The sequence below is a fragment of the Callionymus lyra genome, chromosome 7 (assembly GCF_982586985.1).
Source record: "Callionymus lyra chromosome 7, fCalLyr1.hap1.1, whole genome shotgun sequence".
NCBI lineage: Eukaryota > Metazoa > Chordata > Actinopteri > Syngnathiformes > Callionymidae > Callionymus > Callionymus lyra.
The window spans coordinates 7,312,527-7,331,013 of record NC_141824.1 but is presented as its reverse complement, the minus strand read 5'-3'; the positions used below and the strand labels follow the sequence as shown (position 1 = coordinate 7,331,013).

Sequence of the window (18,487 nt, the reverse complement as noted above, 5' to 3'; positions counted from 1 at the left end):
CTCTTGTGTCAAATGAATCTCTTGTGTCACATGACTCGCTCTTGTTTTTCATGACTCTCTTGTGTCACATGACTCTCTTGTGTCACATGACTCTCTTTTGTGTCACATGACTATCTCGTGTCACATGACTCTCTTGTGTCACAGGACTCTCTAAGGCGCCACCTACTGAGCATAATATATATGACACTGTTTCATGAAGCTTCATCAGTAGGAAGATGAAGTGACAAAAAACAACATTAAATTTAAAAATCATTTTAAAAACCTTCTAGATTCCATAGTGTTGTTAAATCCTCTTTATTAGAAATTCAGTTTAAAAAGACGCTCTAGAACAAACAAGAGAAGAAACACTGAAATACTGCTGGCATTATAAAACTAAACACGTTAAAAACATCAAAACGTTCCGTCGTTCAGGGACTGATTTCTTTTAGAGAAGGATGTGATGCGTTCACTGTCAGACACTTTCATGGGTTTTCAAAACCCCTTCCTCCCACACACACACACACACAACACTCGGCCTTCAAAGTAAACGACAAAACAGTCTCTTCTTCCTCCGACAGAAAAGCGCTCAGAGGGAAGATGGAAATGCAAGACCTTCACCGTTCAAGATGGCGTCCAATCAGATTCAGGAGAAGGTGCGACATTAAATCACTGGTTTTATTGAGTTGATTCTAGCGTCGGATCTCGACCGACAAACGGACAGAAAATGAACCGTCGATTAACGCTCCATATCTCGGAGGAAACGAGGCTCGTTCACCAACCATTCTCCGCCATCTTTTTAAAAAAACTTTATTTATAATGTCGACTAATGTATTGCCACGCCTTCCTCTTCGTTGGCACAGGGGCCACATTATATACTGTCAGGGGCCAATAGAAAGAAGAAAAAAAAACTTGGAAAAAAACGAAAAATATGTCATAATGACTTTAAATAACAAAGCTAAATACGCTACAGGGTTTTATTTTTTATAAAAATAGCTAGGCGTTGCCTGGAGTATATTATAGGATAAAAAACTGCAAAAATATTTAGCGTCATTTTTCGGTGGATCACATCGGATTTTTTTGAAAAATGACGCAGAAGCTAAAACAGCTAAAAGTAGCCCAGAAACATGGGAAAACTTGGGAGTTTTTAAAAGGCTGCAACTTGGTAGTTTTTTGATCCTCAGAGCTCTTATTTGGTTTTAAACCTGTCTTGGAATGAGATGGAAAAAAAAAAGGTTCATATTATTTAGCAGACGACTCACACATTAAAGTAAACAAAAAATAACACAACATGAAATTGTACGTTGGCACTTTATCTGAGTCCGATCTAATATTTAAGATCAACCGTTCCAGGTGAAGTTTGTAGGAAAACCTTTGCACTCGTGATTTTGTTTCAAGCATCGTTATAAAAGTTGGCAAAACGCTGATTCTTCCCAGAAGCTCCCAGTTTATCGCAAATAATTGTGCCATGATTCAACTGTACAAAGAAGACGGAACTGATAGACCCTGAAGTAAACTGTACATTTAAACTAGTGTACATGTGCACAGACTTAATGATTTCATAAAATGCTTTGAGACTGTGCGTCAAATTATCATCTACGTAAATAAGTTGTGTTCTTTATTACGACGCGTTTCCCAGATCGCGATCTCCCGGATCGTGTATCGACACTCCTTACAGTTTCCCATTAAAAAAACATGTGGGATCATGTGTCCAAGGACCAGATTAACGTAGCGTGTACTTTCTAGATTATATAGTATATCGTTTATTTGTCCGAATTAGTTAAGGCATCAGAACCATCAAAACAAAGCAGATCATGCCGTCACACATGCGTTCACAGTTGGCGCACACTTCCTGCGTCTTGTACTCGAAGATACTGAACTCGAAAAACGGTCGGCCATAGAAACACTGCCGATCATAACATCGCGTTAGGATAGTGTAGGTTTCCCAGTTCATATACCGACCAGAATATATTCGACTCTTTGTTAGTCATTACTGGTTGACCATTCAAACATGGCGGGTCAAACCATTATACAGGATTTCCTGTATCTTGTACACAAAGACACCGAGCTCCCGTTTTTCTTGTCTGCCGTATAAACATGGTGGATCATACCATTGTGTAAGCGCTCATTGATAGTGGAGATTTCCCGAAAGATACAGCTCCTTTTTTGGGGGGCGGGTTTAAATTGGGCTCCCATTAAAACATTGCGGTTCATATCATTGCACATGCGTTCACTGGTTGAGCAGATTTTACAGAATTTTGCACCGACACGAAGATGCGAATCGGTCTGCCATAGAAACATGGCGGATCATACCAATGCGTAAGCGCTCATGGATGGTGTAGATTTCAGGGATCGTGTACTGATTCAAAGATACAGTACTTTTTTCTTTTTTTTGTACAAAATTGGCGGATCATACCATTGCGTAGACCCTTAAGTGGTCGCGAATATTTTCTTGGATCATGTACTGACCTGGATATATTGTGCTCTTTTTTTTTGTTGCCATAATTGATCGTCCATCAAAACATGGTGGATCATACCATTGCATTCATGGATCACGCAGACTTCTTGGATCGTGTACTGATTGGAAGATACAGTACTTTTTTCTCTTTTTTGTACAAAATTGGCGGATCATACCATTGCGTAGACCCTTAAGTGGTCGCGAATATTTTCTTGGATCATGTACTGACCTGGATATATTGTACTCTTTTTTGTTTTTAGTTGTCATAATCGGTCGTCCATCAAAACATGGTGGATCGTACCATTGCATTCATGGATCACGCAGACTTCTTGGATCGTGTACTGATTGGAAGATACAGTACTTTTTTTTATTTTTTGTACAAAAATGGCAGATCATACCATTGCGTAGACTCTTAAGTGGTCGCGAATATTTTCTTGGATCATGTACTGACTTGAATATATTGTACTCTTTTTTTTTTTTAATTGTCATTATTGGTCGTCCATCGAAACATGGCGGATCGTACCATTCCATGTATGGATCACGCAGAGTTCCTGGATCCCGTAGTGACACAAAGAAACCGTACGTTTTTCTCCAAATCAACTTCCCGTAAAAAAAACGTGTCGGATCGTATCGTTTCACATTTGATTTACAGGATCTCGTCCCCACAGGCCGGGAAATCCGCGACCAGATTTCCTCACTTCATAAACCTTTTTGGTGCTTCCTTCTGGCTCGACTCACAGCGTAGTTATTTTCTGCTCGTGCTTTTAAAAAACCTTCATCAAAAGATTTGCAGTTCTGACAGAGAAACTTTGCAAAAAAAAAAAGGGAACTTTCTTTTCTCGCTCCCTCATGAACAATGTGCTCGCGACGGCTTCGCTTTTCATCTCTCGGCAGTAGCTGTGGGAGCGAGTGCCATCTGGGCGTCCCCCCAGGGACACGCACAATCCCTTTTTCTTTTTTTTCCTTTCGGTCCGATTCCTCAGTCCGAGTCGTCGCCGTCGTCCTCGTCGTCCGAGTCGTCTTCCTCTTCCTCGGAGGAGCTGGAGTCGCCGGTGCTGGGGTCCGAGATCATGCCGTCCGAGCTGTCCATCTCTATGGAGGTCTGGGACATGTAGAGGTGGAAGGACCGGGACGGGTGGCTGAGACACAAGGGGGTGCGGAGGTGACGTTTAGGAATCTTTTCAGGCCCAGAACAAAGGGAGCAGCGAAAAGGAGGGGTCGACGGCAAGAACTTCTGAAGGAGCGTGGAGTGTGTTTACCGGTCGCCATCAAGATTCAAGAAAAACCATTTCCTCCCTCGGAGAGCTCGGTTTGAAGTGGGATTTGAATGAATCGACCTCGTCTGTGAGAGACTTTTGAAGTTTTTAACGTCTGCACGCAGATTTAAAATCCTTCAACAGACAGATCTGAAAACCCAAGAGAGACCAGACAAAAGTCCCGGAAAAAGGATATGACATCATAATCAAAAACAGGCAGAGAACACTTTGGTATGGAAGTATATCAGTGTGATCAGAATATTGAAGTATTTCATTTAACATTTCAAGTATTGATACTTTTAATGTTGTTTTTAAGTATTTCTTTTTGTTTTTTATTCAATTTAATTATTTGCATTTCGAGAGGTTGAACTTGTTTGGGTTTTTTTAACAATTCAAAATGTATGATTTGTTTACACATAGTCATAATCTAATATTTCAAAATACATTTTTTACCTACTAAATAAATAATCTTTAACCTTTTAAATTCTATATTAAAAACTTTTTTCTTTTACATATTGGAATTAAAATAAAAAAAATCTTAGTTCGGAAATTAACCGAATTTCATATTTATGAATACAATAAAAATAATTTAATCCAAAAATACATTTTATAATTTCAATATTTTTTATTGTAATTTTAATTATTATTGAAAATAGAATGTAAAACTCTGAGTTTAAAAAAAATACATTTATTTTCAAAATATTTGATTGTGTGTCACAAGAGGATACAGTGATGACTGAGGACAAGAGGATACAGTGATGAATGAGGTCGAGAGGATACAGTGATGACTGAGGACGAGAGGATACAGTGATGAATGTGGACGAGATGATACAGTGATGACTGAGGACAAGAGGATACAGTGATGAATGAGGTCGAGAGGATACAGTGATGACTGAGGACGAGAGGATACAGTGATGAATGTGGAAGAGATGATACAGTGATGACTGAGGCAAGAGGATACAGTGATGAATGAGGACAAGAAGATACAGTGATGACTGAGGACGAGAGGATACAGTGATGAATGAGGACGAGATGATAGAGTGATGACTGAGGACAAGAAGATACAGTGATGACTGAGGACGAGAGGATACAGTGATGAATGAGGACGAGATGATAGAGTGATGACTGAGGACAAGAGGATACAGTGATGAATGAGGACAAGAAGATACAGTGATGACTGAGGACGAGAGGATACAGTGATGAATGAGGACAAGAAGATACAGTGATGACTGAGGACAAGAGGATACAGTGATGAATGAGGACGAGAGGATACAGTGATGAATGAGGACGAGAGGATACAGTGATGAATGAGGATGAGAGGATAGAGTGATGACTGAGGACAAGAGGATACAGTGATGAATGAGGACAAGAAGATACAGTGATGACTGAGGACAAGAGGATACAGTGATGAATGAGGACAAGAAGATACAGTGATGACTGAGGACAAGAGGATACAGTGATGAATGAGGACAAGAAGATACAGTGATGACTGAGGACAAGAGGATACAGTGATGAATGAGGACGAGAGGATGCAGTAATATATGATGACGAGAGGATACAGTGATTACTGAGGACGAGAGGATACAGTCGACTCGAGCAGCTTTTAAAGCTGATGTTTGGACATATTTTGGTTTGAAATGTTTTTATCAATTCAATTGTTTAAAAAATCCATCGTTCAATACAGAAATTGTTGAAAGAAATGATGATCAAATGCTTAAAAAACTATTTTTCAATAAATAAATTGATTCCGGGTTTTTAAAATCCAGCGATTCAATGTTCTGTCGGCACTGATATACTTCCATATTCTTCGACAGGTAAACTTCCGATTAAAGTGCTTTTCAAATTTGGATGTTTTAAGTTTTGTTTTGTTTTTTTATTTATTTTTTCAAACAGAAACGTTTCAGTTCTTTTTGAATCTGCGTGTTTTCAACAAGCACATCTTTGAAAGCACATTAACATCGTTACAGTACATCTGCACCACAGTGAACCAACATCAGCAGTGAAACAAAACAACCAAACATTGACTCAAGAAAAAGAAAGCGTTTGGAACAGATGCTTCATATTGTTCCATTGTTAGTCAGAATAACAACATATTGCTCCATGTTTGGAATATATTAGTAGGGAAGTTCACAGCAGGAATAAACCATTGTTTCGCCTCCACAGTACAGAAACACTCGCTCTAAACAGGAAATGTTTTAGGGACGCATTAACTTCAAGTCCAAAAAGGCACTTTGTGACGTAAAAAAAAAATCAGTCCGTGTTTATAAAAAGCTTCTAGAAAAAGGCACTTTTGTTAATTTGTTTTTGTTGTTTTTTTAGATTTTAGCTGCCCTCGATCCTCTGTTTGGGATTCAGAACGAAGATGAAGAGATCAAGTCCCAGGAGACACCACAGGCCCACGTCCCAAGAGTCAGAAGGAGAGAGAGGAGAAGATTCCCTTCTTCTGCGGCTCCCGTCGCCTCGTTCTTACCACGCCGTGGGATCTTTCCTCTCCTTCCTCGGGACCTCCTCCTCGTCCCCGTCCCTCCTCTGGCTCTTCTTCTTGCACCTCCTGCACGACACGATGAAGATGAGCAGAACCATCGCCGCCGTGATTCCTCCCGCGATCATCAGAGCCAGCTTCACGATCCCGGAGAAAGAGGCTGGAGATGGAGACGGAAAATATGTCTTTTATTCAGGAATACTTGGACTAAGACTTCATTTTATTGTCATTGCACAGAAAAGAAAAACAGTGAAACTGGCAACGAAATGTCTTTGCTCGGCAACCATTAAAAAACACAGCATAGAATTAATGTATATTAAAAAATATATAAATATAAATAAGTTAAAAATCGTGCAATATAGTATAAATAGAATAAAGAAAAATGTTTTAAATATTGCATAGAATGAATGTATATTAAAAAAGAGTATAAATATGAAAAAGTTGGAACGAATGTATATAAAAAAGTGAAAAAATAAATATTCATATTTTAAAATTAGTGCAATATAGTATAAATAAATGATGTTTTAAATATTGCATGGAATGACTGTATATAAAAAAGTATAAATATGATTATGAATAAGTAAAAGATTGTGCAATATAATATAAATAGAATAAATACATTTATTTTAAATATTGCTTAGAATGAATGTATATAAAATGTATCAATATAAATATGAATAAGTTTAAAATAGTGCAATATAGTATAAATAGAATAAATAAATAATGTTTTAAATATTGAATACAATGAATGTATATAAAAAAAAGTATAAATATAAATATGAATAAGTTAAAAATAGTGCAATATAGTATAAATAGAATAAAAAAAATAATGTTTTAAATATTGCATACAATGAATGTATATAAAAAAAGTATAAATATAATAATGAATAAGTTAAAAATTGTGCAATATAATATAAATAGAATAAATAAATATGTTTTAAATATTGCATAGAAAGAATGTATATAAAAAAGTATAAATATAAATATGAATAAGTTCAAAATTGTGCAATATAATATTAATAGAATAAATAAATTTATTTTAAATATTGCATTGAATGAATGTATATAAACAAGTATAAATATAATTATGAATAAGTTCAAAATTGTGCAATATAATAGACTGACAGACTTGTCAATGAATCTTCCCTTTTTTTTATACACACGACTAAAGCAAAAAAAGCCAAGCTCTTTATTTTAATTTAAAATCAATCTTTAAAGGGAAAAAAAGTTTTTGTTTGAGTTTCTGTCTGAACCGTTTACGGCCAATAAAAGAAGAAAGAAACTTCACTATTTGAACCAAACATTTCACAGGCTCAGGAATTTTGTGGAAAAACTCCAAGAAGACAACAAGAAGAACATGTTTGTAAAACTCTGATTCCTCGAACGATGATTCAACGTATCCTGAGGAAAACTGATGACGATATAAAACTCAAACGTCTGCAGAAGGTGAAGAAGACGACGAGCAAAAAGATCAAGAATTCTGTGTGAAAATGTTGCAGAAACTTGAAGAACACAAGTTCGAAAAAACGTCTAATTATTCTTAAATGTTTAATTATTCATATTCGAATAAGAATAAAATGGCTTCTCTTTGGGAAGAAACAGCTGTTGAAAAATAAAATGTACAAATTTGAGAATATTCCAACAAGAATTGACAAGATTATTGGTTAATATGCTAATAACGTGTTGTTCTTCTTACTATTTGCAAACATTTTATGTCCATTCATTAGTAATGCATCTTTTTCTACTTGACATTGAAATGTATTTATTATTAAAACTTATTTTAATGACATATTTACATAAAGACCAACAAGGAGAAACCTGTAAACCAACCAAACCTCAAGAGGGTTATTTCTTCACCGAGAGTCTAAAAAAAAACGTCCTTGTTTGTGCGACTCGTCGCATGAACGTCGACAGCGTGATGTTCTGACCTGTGGTGACGACTCTGAGTTTAATCTCGCCGACGGATCCGTGAACGTCCGGAGGATTCTTCACCTGGCAGATGTAGGTGCCGTTGTACGTGAACTTGACTTGGCGCAGTATGATGGAGGCGTCGCGGCCCATGATGTCTCCCGCCCACGCCGCCCGGTTCCTGAAGATGCCTTCCACGGGCGGGTACGGCCGCTGCTGGTAATAGAACACCTGGATGCGGGGAAAATGTCACGGATATAAATACATACGTGAGTAACGAGGAGGAAGACGGATGGCGCTCCGAGGTCGCTCTATTTCTCACCGATTCTTCTCTGCCGGGTTTGAGCGGCCGGAAGCTCCACGAGATCATGATGGCGTTGGGGTTGACGTTAGACGAGCTGTGGAACGTGCACTTCAGACGAACGTCGGTCCCGTTGACCGCCTCCACCTCCCCGGACGTGTAGATCCGTATCCCGCTGACCATGCCTGAGGGAGAACGGTTCAGAGATCCAGGTCATTTGAGGACGAATCATTGGTCTGTATTAGGGGCTTTATCGTCAAGAATCTGGAGATATAGTGATACTGTAGTAACAAGTATACATGTGTAATATTGTCCAGTACTTGACTCTGGTGTTGTGATAGTGTAGTAACAAGTATATATGTGTAGTATTGTCGAGTACTTGACTCTGGTGTTGTGATAGTGTAGTAACGAGGATATATGTGTAGTATTGTCGAGTACTTGACTCTGGTGTTGTGATAGTGTAGTAACAAGTGTATATATGTGTAGTATTGTCGAGTACTTGACTCTGGTGTTGTGATAGTGTAGTAACGAGGATATATGTGTAGTATTGTCGAGTACTTGACTCTGGTGTTGTGATAGTGTAGTAACAAGTGTATATATGTGTAGTATTGTCGAGTACTTGACTCTGGTGTTGTGATAGTGTAGTAACGAGGATATATGTGTAGTATTGTCGAGTACTTGACTCTGGTGTTGTGATACTGTAGTAACAAGTATATATGTGTAGTAGTGTCCAGTACTTGACTCTGGTGTTGTGATAGTGTAGTAACAAGGATATATTTGTAGTATTGTCCAGTACTTGACTCTGGTGTTGTAGTATTTACAGACCACATGACTCTTGACGAAGTCGTAACTGCTTTTATTTGTTTTGAAACCAAAATATGTCCAAACATCAGCTTTTAATGCTGCTGGAGTCACTGTATCCTCTCGTCCTCAGTCATCACCAGTATCTTGCAGAATTTAATTGTTCCTTTAGCTGCAGAGGACGTAATGACTGCCGCCATCTAGTAACCCGTAATTTTAACTGCCACACAAACATGAACAAACGCGGTGAAATATTTGCATTTTAATTATGAATAATATATTATTATTTTAGTTCAGTTCTGTCCTTGATTTTATTTGCAACAAGTACAACGAGATTTTTTTAAAAAAGTGTCAAACAGTTAAAATAGAGGAAAAATACCAAATGATTGTTATTAAACTGTAAATTACATGTTATAAACTACATTAATACATAATTAAATAAGAAAAACAGTCTACACAATCCCAGTACTGCAGTAAAACACAAGCATATCACCCTTTATACTGTCCTATTAGTATATTACTGTATACTGCACGGTCCGTATAACATTGTGCTAATGTTAATTGACATGTAAACAATAAATGAACTATGATGAAAATAAATGTGATTAAATAAATACATTTTGAATTAATACAGTGCTGTTGAATGATCGATACAGTATCGTAAGTCAGTAAGTCATTTATATTTGTAGAGCGCTTTTCCAGACCAGGGTCACAAAGCGCTTACACAAAAATCAAAATAATACTCAATAAAATAAATGCTTAAAAGATCAAGATAACACCGAGACAAACACAGGAGTTTCAAAAATCAAGGAAAAGCCTGAACAAACAAAAATAAATATCAACGTATCGATATTTTCTCACAACCCTAGACTCTTGTTTTCTTAAACTATATATATTTTTTTTTAAATTTTCAACGATAACTTCTGTGTGCAAAAAAAAAAGAAGCTAATTCCTAATGAGTCACCGACAGCCGAAGAAAACCTCTGTGTATTCTGTCGACATAAGAGCGAGTCGAGCTGATTCTATATAAAGAATCCGACGAGGAACTCACGAGTTCACGTCTTCGACTTCGCTCGGTGAACCCGGTGACGCTCCACAGCGTGCTGCAGGAGAAGCTCGCCAACTTGTCGCTCCATCAAATATTTACTCCTACATCCTCCTCGACCGATGCGTCACACGCCGGCGCTGACCTCCCGTCAACCGGCGTCGTCATTGCATTATTGATTTCCGATAAGCAGAGAGAAACCTGCCACGTTTTAATGAGCGATGGCCGCCGTCGCCCGGGCGGCCGCGATGCTACACGAGCGTGGACCGCATCAATCTCTGCAGAGTGTGGTGGACCTGGACCGACAAAGCACGCCGACGGATATTGGCAACAATTTGGCTCCTGCACGCCGTGATGGATGGATGGACGCACACTTAATAAAAAACTTTTTTTTAAGGATGTGTTAAGTGGTGACAATCCGACCTTCTTTGTTGAAAGTGTGTCTGGGACTGAATCACCGGAGCTATTTATAGACGCTTCCATACACCTTGATACCAGGAGAATTGTCTAGACTTATTGAAGTCGAGTGTGCGGCAGATGTAAAGTGCAGTCGCTGCTGCTGCTGTTGTTTGTGTCTTTATAGTAACAAGTATATATGTGTAGTATTGTCGAGTACTTGACTCTGGTTTTGTGATACTGTAGTAACAAGTATATATGTGTAGTATTGTCGAGTACTTGACTCTGGTGTTGTGATACTGTAGTAACAAGTATATATGTGTAGTATTGTCGAGTACTTGACTCTGGTGTTGTGATAGTGTAGTAACAAGTATATATGTGTAGTATTGTCCAGTACTTGACTCTGGTGTTGTAATACTGTAGTAACAAGTATATATGTGTAGTATTGTCGAGTACTTGACTCTGGTGTTGTGATACTGTAGTAACAAGTATATATTTGTAGTATTGTCAAGTACTTGACTCTGGTGTTGTGATACTGTAGTAACAAGTATATATGTGTAGTATTGTCCAGTACTTGACTCTGGTGTTGTGATAGTGTAGTAACAAGTATATATGTGTAGTATTGTCCAGTACTTGACTCTGGTGTTGTGATACTGTAGTAACAAGTATATATGTGTAGTATTGTCCAGTACTTGACTCTGGTGTTGTGATACTGTAGTAACAAGTATATATGTGTAGTATTGTCCAGTACTTGACTCTGGTGTTGTGATAGTGTAGTAACAAGTATATATGTGTAGTATTGTCCAGTACTTGACTCTAGTGTTTTGATACTGTAGTAACAAGTATATATGTGTAGTATTGTCCAGTACTTGACTCTGGTGTTGTGATAGTGTAGTAACAAGTATATATTTGTAGTATTGTCCAGTACTTGACTCTGGTGTTGTAGTATTTACAGACTACATGACTTGACGAAGTTATAACTGCTTTTATTTGTTTTGAAACTAAAATATGTCCAAATGGTGCTGCTGGAGTCACTGTATCCTCTCGTCCTCAGTCATCACCAGTATCTTGCAGAATTGAATTGTTCCTTTAGCTGCAGAGGACGTAATGACTGCCACCATCTAGTGGTCATAAGTTTAAGTTTTAAATGCCACACAAAAAATGAACAGACACGATGAAATATTTGCGTTTTAATTATGAATAATATGTCATTATTCTAGTTCAGTTCGAATGTAAAGTGCAGTCGCTGCTGCTGCTGCTGTTGTTTGTGTCTTTTAAACCCAGCAACACAACATTTCTGCACAATCAACTCCACATGTTGTCAAGACTGAACCAATAACAGTCGCTTTGAATCAATCGGTTCCAGAACGAAACGACCGCTGCGGAAAATCGTTAACAAATGTTCACCGTTTTTTTTATTTTGTTTTGCCTGAAAACAATGGTGAGGAATTCAGTCAGGTTTAGTGATCAGGGCTGTAGGAAAATATCAATAATAATATATTGATATTCAACTGTATCGAGTTTTTTTGGCTTTCAAATCATATTTTATGTTTATCATTTGTGATTTATCTAACAATAAAGTGTGTAGAGAATAAAAATGGCAGCAGTCGTTCTCTGCGGATATAAAATCTTGCAACATCCTGGTGATGACTGAGGATGAGAGGATACACAGATGACTTAGGACGAGAGGATACAGTGTTGACTGAGGACGAGAGGATACAGTGGTGACTGAGGACGAGAGGATACAGTGTTGACTGAGGACGAGAGGATACAGTGTTGACTGAGGACGAGAGGATACAGTGTTGACTGAGGACGAGAGGATACATTGACTCCAGCAGCTTTTAAAGCTGATGTTTGGGCATATTTTGGTTTGAAAACAAACGAAAGCAGTTACGACTTCGTCAGAAGTCATGTGGTCTGTAAATTCTGCAACACCAGAGTCAAGTACTTTAAAATACTATACATATATTCTCGTTACTACAGTATCACCTTATATTGAATTGCTGCCCTTGTATCGTGCGTGATACGTATCGCTGAGATTCTTGACAAAAAATACCCAAGTTTCAATCCAAGAAAGAAAGTAAATTAGACACAGATTTTTGATGGTTAGAATGTTTTTAACGATTGTTAAAACTATGTTAGATACAATGGTAATATTTTTATTTGCATTACTTTGCACTAGTCTGAGAGAAAATAAAAATGTATACAAAGAAAATATAATATAGAACAAAAATATATCTCCTGAAAAATAAAAAAGGATTTAAAAAATGTAATATGAAATAATAAATACAGTACAAAAATGTCTGGTTCCATATGTGTAAAGTAGATGTTCTTTTTATTTCATACGTAGAAATGTATAATTTAAGCTAAAGAAAATCAAATAAAGTGACACAATATTGAGAACAATAAGAAAAACATTATTCGAGTTAATAGATAAAATATATAATTAAGATTAAGTTCTATTGAAATGTCTTGAAACAGTTTTGTTGGTGAATAACAAAATAAATTATATTAAATCTAATAAATTGGCTATAGTGTATTAAGATAAGCTATGGTGTCCCACAAGGTTCTGTTCTTAGCCCCATCCTGTTCATAATCGATTTGCCTCCACTATAAATGTGATCAGAAATAACACTTTTATTGTTCACTGTTATGCTGACGACACCCAATTGTATGAGCCAGATGAAAGTAACCAGCGTAGACAACTACTTGTATCACACATAAGTCCTGAATGACCAAACACCTTCTTTTACTGAACAAAACCGAGGTTCTACTACAACATCTTAGACATATATTCATCTAAAACACATATTTAATTTCCTGTTTCTGCATTCCTTAAGCCATTAAAACACAATTTTGTTCATAAAATAATAATTACAAGTGACTTACTACAGGCTGTAACACATCGTTTGCAAATTCCCCGCAACCAACCCGGTGCATGAATCCAAACAAGCGTGGCTAATCTCCCCCCGAACAACAACTCGGACGCCGTCGACTGTGCCGTCCCTAAACGCAAGCTCAGCGGATTCAGAATTAAGGGTAATGAGGACGTTTTGAAGACGAGATGAATTAGCGGAGCGAGGGTCTTGTTAGAGTTATGTATACAGTGTACCCTGCAATTACTGCGCTAATGTCTCCCCGTAGCTAAAAGTACACAATCGCAGTTTAATCAGTCATTAGCTGGAGCTAATAGCTGCGGGGGAAGCTGCCATTACGTCGTAATTTCTGTTCATTTAGACAAAGAAGGGCGAGATAAGTGACGAGGAGGGTCGGGATGAAGGAGTGGCATCCATGATGATGGGTGGACGCGTCCACACTACGGCTCGGGATAATGACGTTAAGTTTGTTTATCGGTTTTCCCAGTCAATCTCCACGTCTTGGTATCTCCAGTGTTTACGTCTGAGCATCCTGGTCAGCGCCGACCACACCCAGGCTTCCTACAGACGGAGAGCACTTTTCAACACGCCAGACCAGAGCCAACGATCGGGACGGCGATCGCAAACCAAAACATACATCATCATTAGCTCGTTCGGGAACTCGACGCGGTTTTTCGAAATGTACTTTCTCAAACTTTTCATCTCCGCTCGGGTCCGACCCGCCGTCACGAAGCCGGGCCGCGGCGCCAAGAACCACATTACGCTCTCGTCGAGTGAGGGATAATCAAAACCTGCCGGAGGGTCGCTCGGCTCGCTTGACTTGGCAGTTTTCCAGGAGCCTTTGAAAGCTTTCGGAAAATATCAAGTCGTATTTGACCCGCACATGTAATAATTCATCCGATGTCAAAGACTGTTGGCGGAAGATTTAAGTACTTTGCACTCACTTCCTGTCGCGAAGGTGATTTTAAGAGAGTGTTTATTCGAGGCTGTTGGACGGGAAACTTTTCTTCTTTCAACAGAAACAAACGCAGACATGAATAGACGTTGAAAAAGTGTGAAAAGGTTTGTTTCAGAAGGTTTTATAATGAGCTCAGTTTGCGGGTCCCTGCTCAAGGACAGACATCTGCATAAGTTAACTGATGAATTGATTCTCTCTAAAAGAGATCAACTGCGGTAACTTTCCACCACGACTATGCGGCCATCTTAGAAGCCAATTGTTTAGAGTTGCTGTCCAATGATACAAACCACACTATAAAAGATCAAGCATTCAGTAAGAACTTTGCGCTCGGCACTCAAAGACGTCTCTGCTTTGACGAGGCCCATGAATCGTGTAAGTTGTGTCAACCACGTATCAATACCGGGGTGCGTTCGGTTCTTCGGAACGAATCCCTGACAAAGTTTCAATTATTTTCTCCATTACATCCGATAATAAAGGAGAATTGATCGCGATAATTCCAAACATTGTGTTAAAACATAAGGCTTCGTAAACAGAACAAGAAAAAGAAGAAATTATAGTACGTCAAATGTTAACTTGGATATAAGAAACAATTATTTTTTACTGACTTATTTTTCACATTTTCTATAATGGTTGGTTTTAATTTAAAACATTTAAAAAAAAAACGTTTTTTGCATTTCTATAATAATGCAAATATGGTGAATTTGCAAAAACCGGAACAGAGATTTCATAACATTGCCAATGTACGTTTTCGACACAAGGGGGCGCCAAAAATAAAATGATCAATATTATGTGTTTGGGCTTTATGACACATGTAGATTTTGGTTTATTTACAGAATATATACCTTTTTTTTTAATTATTCTATTTTGGATGGTTCTGCATCTTGTCCCAGCTTCATAGGAAGTGACACAAGGGACACTCAATACAAGGAGTGAGTAAATAAAAGTGCTACTCTGTGTGAAACGTTGATTTACCTTAGATCATTGCTACGATACAGCAGGAAAACATTTTTAACCGTTTATTTTAAAAATATATTTCTGGTTATATTTACTTAACATAATAATTTAACAAAGATTTTTTTGCATATGCAATCCTTAATTCATATAATTCCATAATCGTGAGTTTCGAAAAACAAAACTTCTTGTCAGCAAACATCACACATTATCATTTTTTTTACATTTAAAACCAGATTATGAATCCAATTCTCTGAAACTGATAACTTGTTTATGGATTTATTCATATTTCTGTTTGTAAATGTTTATATTTTAGGTTCTCTGTGGCTATAAAATCTTGCAACATCCTGGCAATGACTGAGGATGAGAGGATACGCAGATGATTGAGGATGAGAGGATACAGTGATTACTGAGAATGAGAGGATACAATGATGACTGAGGACGAGAGGATACAGTGATAAATGAGGACGAGAGCATACAGTGATGACTTAGGACGAGATAATACAGTGTTGACTGAGGACGAGAGGATACAGTGTTCACTGAGGACAAGAGGATACAGTGATGACTGAGGAAGAGAGAATACAGTGTTGACTGAGGACGAGAGGATACAGTGATGACTTAGGACGAGATAATACAGTGTTGACTGAGGACGAGAGGATACAGTGATGACTGAGGACAAGAGGATACAGTGATGACTGAGGAAGACAGAATACAGTGACGCTTTTGGTTTGAAAACAAGTGAAAGCAGTTACGATTTCGTCAAGAGTCATGTGGTCTGTAAATACTACAACATCAGAGTCAAGTACTGGACAATACTACAAATATATACTTGATATTACCCTATCACAACACCAGAGTCAAGTACTGGAGAATACTACACATAGATACTTGTTACTACACTATCACAACACCAGAGTTAAGTACTGGACAATACTACACATATATACTTGTTACTACACTATCACAACACCAGAGTCAAGTACTGGACAATACTACACATATATACTTGTTACTACACTATCACAACACCAGAGTCAAGTACTGGACAATACTACACATATATACTTGTTACTACACTATCACAACACCAGAGTCAAGTACTGGACAATACTACACATATATACTTGTTACTACACTATCACGACACCAGAGTCAAGTACTGGACAATACTACACATATATACTTGTTACTACACTATCACAACACCAGAGTCAAGTACTGGACAATACTACACATATATCCTTGTTACTACACTATCACGACACCAGAGTCAAGTACTGGACAATACTACACATATATACTTGTTACTACACTATCACAACACCAGAGTCAAGTACTGGACAATACTACACATATATACTTGTTACTACACTATCACGACACCAGAGTCAAGTACTGGACAATACTACACATATATACTTGTTACTACACTATCACAACACCAGAGTCAAGTACTGGACAATACTACACATATATCCTTGATACTACACTATCACGACACCAGAGTCAAGTACTGGACAATACTACACATATATACTTGTTACTACACTATCACGACACCAGAGTCAAGTACTGGACAATACTACACATATATACTTGTTACTACACTATCACAACACCAGAGTCAAGTACTGGACAATACTACACATATATACTTGTTACTACACTATCACGACACCAGAGTCAAGTACTGGACAATACTACACATATATACTTGTTACTACACTATCACAACTGTCATGTTTTGGTGCTTTCCTGTTTTATTTTGAAGTCGGTTTCCTGTTTTGGTACGTGTCTATGCTTTTGTTTGACAGACGCGGGCAGGTGCGCGGCTGGGGGTGATTGAATGGCGGGTTCTTCCCACAGAAAAGGAGCGTCGCGGACCTGAAGAACTCGCCAGAGAATTGAGTTTCCAGACTAGGTTGGCATCGCAGATTCTCTATGCTCGTGTTCCGTATTAACTATTTCCCGAAGACCCCTGACGTTGTCAGCGCCTTGTTTTGCTCACGTGAGTCTTTTTTTCTCTTTTGTTTTAGTTCCGGATCTGAGATCCCGATCTCCAGCCGCGTCCTGCCTTCGTCCCGAGTTCCTGATTTGTTTTTTGTTTCAGTCCTTTCCGACCGCTTGGAGTATTGAAAGACTTTGCTTGAACATTTGCTCCGAGGAGATTTGTCCACTTCCGCTTCTGGGTCTCCTGCCGAGTTCCACCCGTGACAACAACACCAGAGTCAAGTACTGGACAATACTACACATATATACTTGTTACTACACTATCACAACACCAGAGTCAAGTACTGGACAATACTACACATATATACTTGTTACTACACTATCACAACACCAGAGTCAAGTACTGGACAATACTACACATATATACTTGTTACTTCACTATCACAACACCAGAGTCAAGTACTGGACAATACTACACATATATACTTGTTACTACACTATCACAACACCAGAGTCAAGTACTGGACAATACTACACATATATACTTGTAACTACACTATCACAACACCAGAGTCAAGTACTGGACAATACTACACATACATACTTGTTACTACACTATCACAACACCAGAGTCAAGTGCTGGACAATACTACACATATATACTTGTTACTACACTATCACAACACCAGAGTCAAGTACTGGACAATACTACACTATCACAACACCAGAGTCAAGTACTGGACAATACTACACATATATACTTGTTACTACACTATCACAACACCAGAGTCAAGTACTGGACAATACTACACATACATACTTGTTACTACACTATCACAACACCAGAGTCAAGTACTGGACAATACTACACATATATACTTGTTACTACACTATCACAACACCAGAGTCAAGTACTGGACAATACTATTGCTGCCCTTGTATTGTGATAAGTATCAATGAGATTCTTACCAAAAAATACCCAAGTTTCAATCCAAGAAAGAAACTAAATGTATTCATCTTTCTGTTTGTAAATTTTTATATTTTAATCATGAAACCATTAAAAAAATCAAATAAAAACATTATCGATGAATTTCAACTACCTTTGCTTTAACTCTGTGTTTAACTGATT

General features: G+C 37.9%; 1 protein-coding gene across 1 annotated transcript in view; it reads right to left on the bottom strand.

Moving 5' to 3' along the window:
- Window positions 1–280: 280 nt before the first annotated feature.
- The window catches only part of LOC148074978 (myelin protein zero-like protein 2), a 30,505-nt gene continuing 12,298 nt past the window's right edge, over window positions 281–18,487 (bottom strand). The window contains exons 2-5 of the mRNA XM_087795590.1: window positions 8,403–8,566; window positions 8,101–8,311; window positions 6,161–6,332; window positions 281–3,573 (exon numbers count right to left, since the gene is read on the bottom strand). Coding sequence (XP_087651716.1) covers window positions 3,414–3,573; window positions 6,161–6,332; window positions 8,101–8,311; window positions 8,403–8,566 — 707 coding nt within the window. The 3' untranslated portion in view covers window positions 281–3,413. The remainder of the gene's footprint in view (window positions 3,574–6,160; window positions 6,333–8,100; window positions 8,312–8,402; window positions 8,567–18,487) is intronic.